Genomic DNA, 10,344 nt, shown 5'->3' with positions numbered 1-10,344 from the left:
TATATATATATTATATATATATATTTATATACATACATATATATATATATATATATATATATATATATATATATATATATATATATATATATATATATATATATATATATATATATATATACTGTATATATATTCAGTTAGTTTCAGAATGCATTATTATTATTATTATTATTATTTTTTTTATCTAAAATGATTATATCATTTTATATAATAAAACCTTAGAGGCAATTGAATTCTAACTAAACTTCCACTAAATCGAAAGTTTTTTTTTATTAAAAGAATAACAAAGTACAGAGAATAAAATAATCAATACTGGTAAGTTACCCAAAATTCAAATTTCAATAAACAAAAACAGGACATCAGTGAACGATGCCTTAAGGTATTGCTGCCTTTTGTAAGCTTAATAGCACTGGCATAAAAAAACCTGGATGAAAGACCATTATACATATTTGCACTAAAAAATGATAAGACTCCTCCTTACATGTTACCTGTAGGGTAACAACGTGGCTGTTGGATGAAAGGCCATTATATATATTTGCACTAAAAATTATAAGACTCCTCCTTACAGGGTAACATGACAAAGTGGCTGTTGGATGAAAGACCATTATATATATTTGTGGAAAAAATTATAAGACTATAACGGTAACATGACAACGTGGCTGTTGGATGAAAGACCATTATATATATTTGCACTAAAAATTATAAGACTCCTCCTTACAGGGTAACATGACAAAGTGGCTGTTGGATGAAAGACCATTATATATATTTTCACTAAAATTATAAGACTCCTCCTTACAGGGTAACATGACAACGTGGCTGTTCTACAGGATATAAATACTGATATCGTGCAAAACAAGTATCACGTACTAATGAGCCTTTCTTGATACAAAGGTTCAAGGAAGGAGTTCAAACATGTATGCCACACCTACTCTAAGTTATATCAGTTGGTGGTTCATCATTATTATCCATCATTATACATCGTTCTCTTAATTGTATCAGGTCACAGAATGGCTGCCTGCAAACTTCCCTGGGTGTGAGCCTCCCAGTAGTTCTTTTAAAAATGACTTGAAAAAATGATTTGTTATGTAACTAGTGTCATTAAACCTTAAAAATAGACCATCCTACGAAATTATAATTATTATATAATATTTACATTTGTTAAGTGTCTTCCTGACGAAGGGTTACTTGTTGAAGTCTGAGGTAAAAATGAAATATTCAAAATGGTCAGTTACGTATTATCTATTGCCAATCAACAAAGAAAATCCATCATTGACAAAATATCAAAGATAAAACAGTTATTTGTCAAGTATCTTCCTGACGAAGTGGCACCTGATGGGGGCCTAAGGTGAAAGTGCAAAAGATTAGGGCGTTTGCGGCGGCGAAAATGGATCGACATCACATCACGAAGATATATACATGGAGGGAGGGGGCGGGCGGGGGATGTTGGCACAGGATGGATGGGGAAGGTATTTCGTGACTCCAATCTGGATGGAGAGAGAGAGAGAGAGAGAGAGAGAGAGAGAGAGAGAGAGAGAGAGGTAGGTTCATGGGTGGAGCCTTAAGATGCGCACAACTGACACAGGCACGAACAGAGAGAGAGAGAGAGAGAGAGAGAGAGAGATGGAGTGGGTGTGTTCCGTAGGTCGTTGAGGTGTCAAGGCTAGGTCAAACCGGCTCTGAATTAATTGGCGATTTCCTGTGCGTGATGAGGATCGCAAGAAAGAGAAGGCGCCTGTGAAAGTCTTTTTCTATGGCGAGTTAGTGACTCTATTTACTTGTTAATAAGTAGCTTATTATACTTTATTTTTATTGTGGTAAGAAGATCTTGGGAGAGAGGGAAGGTAGCCTTCGAGAGTAGCCTCTGCCATGTTGACTCTTGCAGTCCGTGAAGAAAATATAATTACTTTGTATGATGAACATTGTTTTACACAGTGATGTATATATGTATATGCATATATATATATATATATATATATATATATATATATATATATATATATATATATATATATATATATATATATATATATATATATATATGTGTGTGTGTGTGTGTGTGTGTGTGTGTGTGTGTGTCGTGTGTGTGTATTTATTCATTTACATGCTCAATATAATATGACTATTTTCCCCATTTCCTCTACATCCATTATGTTCTAATTTTGCATCCCTGTTGCTCTGTAGCTCGCTAAATCCCGCGACACAGTGATATGCTTGCATTTCGCAGCTAAATTATCTTGCAGGTGCTTAACCTTTTACCTGCCTGAAAGCAATATACTCTGTTTTGTGTGTGTGTGTGTGTGTGTGTGTGTGTGTGTGTGTGAGAGAGAGAGAGAGAGAGAGAGAGAGAGAGAGAGAGAGAGAGAGAGAAGGCCGAATCATGTTTTAAGGAAAACAGCTAACAGAGACCTTTATCCAAATAGAGAGAGAGAGAGAGAGAGAGAGAGAGAGAGAGAGAGAGAGAGAGAGAGAGAGAGAGAGAGAGAGAAGAATGCCTTGAATCCAGTTTTAAGAAAAAACTAAGAGAGGCCTTTATCCGAAAATATTTAAAAAGAAAATGAAAATTAGTAGAGCATATTTGGAATAAATGCCGTGACCCATTTAAAACAAGTTGACTGAAAGGCAAAAAAAAACCTCGGTTTTCTGAAGACAGGCTTTTACAGAACTGAAGAAAAGTCCCGCCTGCGAAATTAATTACCGTGAATTTGCACGCAACCAAAGAAGTATGAATAAATAATGTTAAGCTGCCAACGGAATAAGTGACTTCTCAGCTGAATACATAATGTGGATTTTTGCTCGAAGTTTTAAAGCTTTCAAAGCCGTGGTGGCGCAGTGGTAAGGTTCTCGCCTACCAGTCGAGAGGACCGGGGTTTAAATCCCGCCGCTCACTGGTGGCTTGGATGGTGCCATTGCATAAACCCGGTGGTCCGCCAACCTCGCTGTCTGAAAACTCGAGGGTAAGTAGGAGAATAGGTACCAGCCATCGGGCTGGGGGGTTAAACAATGGTCCTAGCGACACACTGGCCACATGTCTTAGGTATTGGGACCTGTCCCCCACTGGCTTTCGGCCAAAGAAACAGGAGATCAGCGCCTGCCCTATGAACCTCGCAGAGGCCCAGGAGGACTGTAACTTTAAGGCTTTCAAATTTGTACTTGTTTCTAAAATGCTAAAAAGTTATTCAGACTAAATGGGAATATGAGCAAATCACAGACGCAAAAGCATATTGCTGTATAGGTTATTTGCTAGACACTTCAGAAAACATAAGGCTTCCAAAAAAAAAACACAACAGGCAGATCACGTGACCTGGTTCTGACGCTCCGGATGCAAGTTCGAATCCTACTACGGGCATCAGAATTTATTCATATTCTTCCATTTAGATCTTAGGTCTTGTAGTAACAAGCGTGTCACAGAAGTGTGAAGAAATCGAGAAGTTAAAGGGCATTGTTGTTATTTCAATTACATACGTATCTGGTAGAATGTGACCTGTAGATATTATATACAACAGCCTCAGATCTTTATCTGATATTGATCTTCTTTTAGGTTACAGATGCCTTTAAAGATCTTTCTCGCAATACTTGCTATGGGTTCCGCATAAGTTGAATTGAATATAGAATTTAAGCTGAACGCCAAGCACTGGGACCTATGAGTTCATTCATCGCTGAAAAGGAAATTGACAGTAAAAGGGTTTAAAGGTGTAACGGGAGGAAAACCTCGCAGTTGCACTACGAATCAATTGTTAGGGGAGGGCAGAAAGTAAGATGGTAGAAAGAGAATATGAAAGGAGGCACAGTAAAAGGAACGAAAGGGACTGCAGCTAGGGGCCAAAGGCACGCTGCTAAGAACCTTAAGTAATGCCTACAGTGCACCGCATGAGGTGCACTGACGGCGCTACCCCCACTACGGAGTTTCATGTAAAAGACGTGGACGAGAGCAGTCAACCAACATTCATAGCGATGTCTAATCTTCATGGATCTTGCGATCTCTAGCTTATTTGAATTGCGCATGTGCTAATCGTTAGGTATGACAGCCTGTTTAAATAAAGAAACGTAAATACACGAATAAGTGTTTATATAAATTACAATGGACGTGTTATTTTTTTGAGAAGATTTAATGTAATCGATTAACGTTTTCAGTTTCATGTTATTTAGTAACTGTAAATAATTAAGAAGGGACAACATTAGCGACTAGAAATTAAGTGTTTTCTAAATATTGTCTTCTGAAATAATCTATAATAATAAAATCCGAGTGGATCTTGTTTGTCCTCCCCCTGGTGACAGTAGGGGAGACATGGCACAGCCACCCACTCCCTGCAGACCGGTTTGTCCGCCCTGAGTGGGGGCTGAGTAGGTAGGGGAACAGGAGGGTAGGGGAGACATCCACCCTCCTCCTGAAATCCTGTTTATCCGGGCGGGGTAGGTAGGGCATCAGTAGGGCAGGGGAGACAGCAGCGCTGGGTTCCAGCGCGTAGCGCACGCCGACAAGCTCGTTGTGAATAATAGGCCAGAGAGTACAACGGCCGTAAACTCTTGCGTAATTACAGTTACAGACATAAGCAATCGAATACCACGAGACATCCAATAAATAAAAGCATTCAAATTGTTTGACTGAGATGTTACGACTTAACAGTGAACACTCACGTACGCCAGAATGACCTGCAATTGCGTTAGATGGCATTGACACTTGGGAGCAATATTTCGTAAAAAATAATTTCCGGTTTTCTAATTATATCGTCGTTTTAATTACGTGCAATTACTAAAGACGAGGAACTTGACGAGGTTTCAAGATTTGTATAGTTATTCTTTATATCTCTAAAATTCAGTGGTTATATTGTTATGCTTTATATCTGAAAAATACAATTTTTTGCTGGTTGCTTTCACAAAGATTCGTCCTGTGAAATTCTGCTTTTTTAACCATTACATTTAAGCTACAATATCTCTCGTCATATCTTTATCATATAAAGTATTTTATTACCCTATACATTTCACGTGTACGTCATTATTTTCGTACATTTTTCCAACCATCATAATTGTAAAGACTAATGTCTAAGAAGACAAATGAAGATTTCACAATTATCCGAGAGATGATTACGGTGAAGGTGAGCTAAGTACCAAAGACATCACCCATCACTACCATTTTGCAATCTGGATTGGTTTCATCTCATCTCAGTGGTGAGAGAAATGACACCTATGAAACCTGTCAAGCAATCAAGAAATTTTTTTTCTTTGATAATCATGGGATTGACGACCTTTCTATCTTTCTATCCTCTATATTTTCGCGAGAATGGATATTATTACGTTTGTTCTTTTATTTAAAAAGAGTGTTACTTTCAGGGGCTAATGTTTTCCTACATATATAAATCCTAAAGGTTCACTAAATTGTGTTTGCAAGAGAGAAAAAGTTAATTTGGAGTGTTTTCTGGTAATACTAATTTTCCTTGAGCAAAGTGGTGGGATTATGAAAATAGATATATAGATTTGGAAAAGGAATGACGAAACGGAACGAAATTGTGTTGTGAATTATATTAATTACAAACAAATTTGTATCTGACGCCTTTCTGTACTTGTACGAAAGAAACCCAACAAATCCTATCATATATCATAGTAATAAAAATGCCTACCTTGCGCCTTTAAAAGTAAGTTGACCGGCTTTATATTTATTCTTGAGACAAAGTACATAATTATGTTTCATGTCTTTCTCAGTATTTTGAAGGTGCGTAATGGTTCAGCTACTTTTCAAAATGTTTATTTTCATTTTCATTGGTCTAAGATATATTGAACAGAATAGAATAGAATAGAATATAGAATTTAGGCCTAAGGCCAAGCATTGGGACCTACGAAGTCATTCAACGCTGGAAGGGAAATTGACAGTAAGAACGTTTGAAAGGTGTAGCAGGAAGAAAACCTCGCAGTTGCACTATGAAACAGTTGTTAGAAGGGGTGGAAAGCCAGATGGAAGAAAGAGAATATGAACTGAGGTATAGTAAAAGGAATAAAAGAGGTTGCAGCTAGCGTCCGAAGGGACGCTGCTAAGACCCTTAAGTAATGCCTACAGTTCACCACGTGAGGTGCACTGACGGCACTACCCTTCTACGGGGTCTATAGTATATTTGGCTTACTTACCTAACATAATCTCCTCTCCAGCTCTAACTTTTCTATCCTAAAAAGGCAGAAGCACAAGAGAGAGGTAAATGGCTTAATGTGTACAGGAGATCGACGTGCTTTGATAGGTCTTCCATGAAAATGCGTGATGAGGGTAATGCTTTGGAAGTTTTCTGCAAATGGATACAGTCAAGTAAGACTAAGTTTCAAAAAACAGAATGGGAAGATCCATTTGAAACTGAAAATTCCGACTAAAATTCATACAATCTACCGTAGTGTTTTCCTCTTTGCAACGAATGCTTAAGGGTACAATCGTTATAATATATAGTTTCAAAATTCGTGGTGAATTAGTTTTTCTATGACGTTGCCACATATACCAGGGTTTTCTTTTTCCTGGTCACATATGTTAGTAAGACAGCTTGCCAGGAATACTATCTTTGCCCCCAAACGTTTTTTGAAATTTAATCTACTAATTGTTTTCGAAGACGCAAAATCACGATTAAATATTTTACATCAGAGGATAATAATATTCACAAGTGTTAAAAAATACTTTATATTATCATCCTGTAGACATATAAAAGATCCTAGAAGTGCGAGAGCGGAAGTTATCACAACATACAAACAGATGACAAATACTTAAAAGTAAGAGATGACTAGAGAACTGCTTTCTTCACTTGCGAACTTCTAATTTGTCACGTGAAATCACCCGTTAGAATTTGTGGAATATAAGTGTGAAGTGGATTGACTAAAGCTACACAGGATAACTTGAATGAGGAAAGAGTTCGTTGATAACAAAACCCGTTATTTTTTATTTCTTATCGGTTAATGATCGATGGTGAAGGCACCCAGAAGGCAGGCGCAGCTAGCGGGCAGCTTGAAGTTCTCGATGACGAAGGGGAAGTACTGGTCGTAGGGGTCGTAGACGAGGAACCTGTGGTAAACGGACTTCTGGAGGCACTTGGAATCGTAGCACACAGGTACCTTAGGGCATTCCTCTCCTGAAGTCGAGCACTCCTCGATGCGCGTCGTCTGCGTGAGGGTCTTGTAATGGGTGTCGATGTTGTTGACGATGACCCTCCACTTGCCCTTGGTGTTCTTGGCCCTCAGGGGCTGCACGTAGGCCGTTTCTGAAGGGCAGAGGTAGGTCTCCTCGTCCAGGGCGCTCGGTCGCTCGACGGAGAGTTTTGTGTCGAGGTCGGCGACGTCGGCGTAGAGGGCGATGACCTTCGAGAAATGGTAGTTGACTGCTTCTTCGACCTCGTACATCGGGTACTCCTCGTCCTCGAGACACCAGGGCTTGGTTGTGTTCTCTGCGCATGCGGGGTCTGCGTAAGGGTCCTCGTAGGATGGTTGTGGGTGGTAAGAAGGCGCGGGATGATAGGAAGGTTGATGGGCGCCGTAAGTGACGTGGGAGGTCACCCTCGGTAATTTATCTGCCACGGCCACGCCCATTAGAGCAGAGATGAGTAGAGGAAACGCCATCTGTAATGCGCCATTATTTGTTAATAACGCATCAGAAGTAAGCATTTGGTCCATTAGGCATCAGATGAAAGTATAAACTCTCCAGATTACACTGTCGGACTGTGGAACAGTCTCCCTGAGGATGTTGTGCAATTGGAACTTCGAAAGTTCAAGCGAAGATGAAATACATAATTACCCTAATAGAATGTTCCTTGCATTTTAATAATTTACTTAAATTTTTATCTATTTATTAATTTGTAAATATATTTTTTCTTTTTTAATAAGTGAGGTTTCTTCTTTTTGTATTTCCCCTTACCTCCTCTTACTTCTTCCTGATGAACAACATATTCTTGGGAAGCTTGAATGTCAAGTCAATGGCCCCTGTGGGCTTGTTCCATAGGAATAGGGTTCATCTTCATAGAATATATTTTAATATAATAATCATGATAGCTTCAATACAATCTAACTTTAAAAAAATGCTCACGAAGCTTGACTCTGAAGTGAGACTAATGGTCTCATCAGTCCCGAGAAGCTGAGCTTATCCATCAAGACAGCTTCTTTAGTAAAAAAATAAGAATAAAAACTTACCAGAGACTTTAACACCGCCATCACGCAACTCCAGCTCTCTCTCTCTTCTTCTCGAGATAGAAAGGAAGAATGTGGTGAGGCTGAACGGCAAGTGTCTTATATATCCAGAGTAAATGTTATGCACCGTGGACCAAATATCGCGTAATGAAACCCAGCGTGGTCTATGTTGATACGACTGCGGTTGACCGTGTGATGACATATGGCATTTGTCGTTACAATGATCGCAACGGGGCGATTTGATAATCATTGATTCGTAAAGGCTGAATTTTAGCCCGAGGTGAAACGTGGCACAGCATAGCTCCTGAGTCTGAATTTGTTGGAGCTATTTATTTCTTACTTCCACACACTCCACACACCTATACACACACAGACATATATATATATATATTTATTTAAATAAACATAAATAAATATATATATATATATATATATATATATATATAGATATATATATATATATATAATTATATATAATATATATATATATATATATATATATATATATATATATATATATATATATATATATATATATATATATATATATATATATATATATATATAACGTATAATTGAATCACGAAAATACGGCACGTGATGAATATATAAATAAAGACAAGATCCACGAAGGAAAGAGAAACACTGGAGTGCTGCGTGGCCTTTCGACTGTCGTCCTTTACTTAGCAGACACACACACACACACACACACATATATATATATATATATCTATATATCTATATATATCTATATATAATTATCTATCTATCTATCTATCTATCTATATATATATATATATATATATATATATATATATATATAAAATGACTAAATATGAGAAACTTTTCTAGATGTGTAATGACTCTCTCCGACTCTCGAGATCGCGTATCCTGCTTATCCTGTAATGTGGGCTGACTGATATTAACGAGCGGATCTTATAGATATCAAAAATGATATCGATTCTAAATACAAATACCTGAGTTCGACGGGGATTTGTAGGTGTGAATCAGTATCAACTTATACCTCACTTGTTGGCCGTGTGGTTAAAATTCGCCTCACTGTAGTCCTGAGTTCTTGTCTTCCGTGGTTCGAGCCCACGAGACAACGAACTTATTATCAACTAAAAAAATTTCCCTTCGGGTAACATATATAAAAAAATATATTATTCCCGAAGTAGAGTGAATTTGGATATTAATGGACGTTTGTAGCTTAATGCTTGTACTGTATATGAATCACGGTGATGTGATAAAAATTTATTCATATATATATATATATATACATATATATATATATATATATATATATATATATATATATATATATATATATATATGTATATAAAGTGGGTTGCCGCATGGTGGACGTGAGCATGAGGCCTGTAGCTTCAACCTAATATATAATACTTGTTTATAAATAGTAGGATAAAACCATATGGAACCACCTATACTCACATACACATTCAAACACACACACATATATATATAACATATATATATATATATATATATATATATATATATATATATATATATATATATATATATATATATATATATATATATATATATATATATATATATATATATATATATATATATATATATATATAAGCATTAAGCTACAAACGTCCTTTAATATCCAATTCGCTCTACCTCGGAAATAATATATTTTCATATATGCGGGTTAATGTGTCCCTGTAGTCCTGAGTTCCTGTCCTTCGTTGGTTCGGGCCCACGGGACGGCGTACTTATTATCAACTAAAAAATTCCCCTTCGGTAACATATATGAAAATATATTATTTCCGAGGTAGAGCGAATTGGATATTAAAGGACGTTTGTAGCTTAATGCTTGTATATGAATCACGGTGATGTGATAAAACTTCATATATATATATATATATATATATATATATATATATATATATATATATATATATAAATATATATATATATATATATATATATATATATATATATATATATATATATATATATATATATATATATATGTATTTCAGTTCTTTCCGAAAAAAAACTATTGCACATTATGTGGAGTGGCTTTTGTAAGCGACGGCAGTATTTTCTCACAACATGTACCCCAGCCACAAAATTCATGATTCTAATCTTATTAGATATTATTTATTCCACTTAACTTGATTCACAGCTGGGAATGATGCAATAAATGTAAACATAACCATTTTT

The 10,344-nt window shown here is 36.4% G+C and overlaps 1 protein-coding gene across 1 annotated transcript; it reads right to left on the bottom strand.

Moving 5' to 3' along the window:
• Nucleotides 1-6,661: 6,661 nt before the first annotated feature.
• On the bottom strand, nt 6,662-8,212 carry LOC136828507 (neurotrophin 1-like). Its single transcript, XM_067086545.1, has 2 exons — nt 8,146-8,212; nt 6,662-7,578 (listed from the first exon to the last, which is right to left on the bottom strand). Exons 1-2 carry the CDS (start codon nt 8,164-8,166, stop codon nt 6,919-6,921), a joined length of 681 nt encoding a protein of 226 aa, XP_066942646.1. The 5' UTR covers nt 8,167-8,212; the 3' UTR covers nt 6,662-6,918.
• Nucleotides 8,213-10,344: the final 2,132 nt, after the last annotated feature.

This window comes from Macrobrachium rosenbergii, chromosome 3 (assembly GCF_040412425.1).
Source record: "Macrobrachium rosenbergii isolate ZJJX-2024 chromosome 3, ASM4041242v1, whole genome shotgun sequence".
Taxonomy (NCBI): domain Eukaryota; kingdom Metazoa; phylum Arthropoda; class Malacostraca; order Decapoda; family Palaemonidae; genus Macrobrachium; species Macrobrachium rosenbergii.
Note: the sequence above shows the minus strand (reverse complement) of the source record. Positions and strands in the feature narration are given on the sequence as shown.

What these genes read in the sequence shown, in the direction of transcription:
- LOC136828507 (XM_067086545.1), bottom strand. Translation starts at nt 8,166, where the DNA reads ATGGCGGTGTTAAAGTCTCTG. An exon ending in TGGCGGTGTTAAAGTCTCTG is followed by an intron (nt 7,579 to 8,145) that starts GTAAGTTTTTAT and finishes GGCGCATTACAG; the next exon opens with ATGGCGTTTCCTCTACTCAT.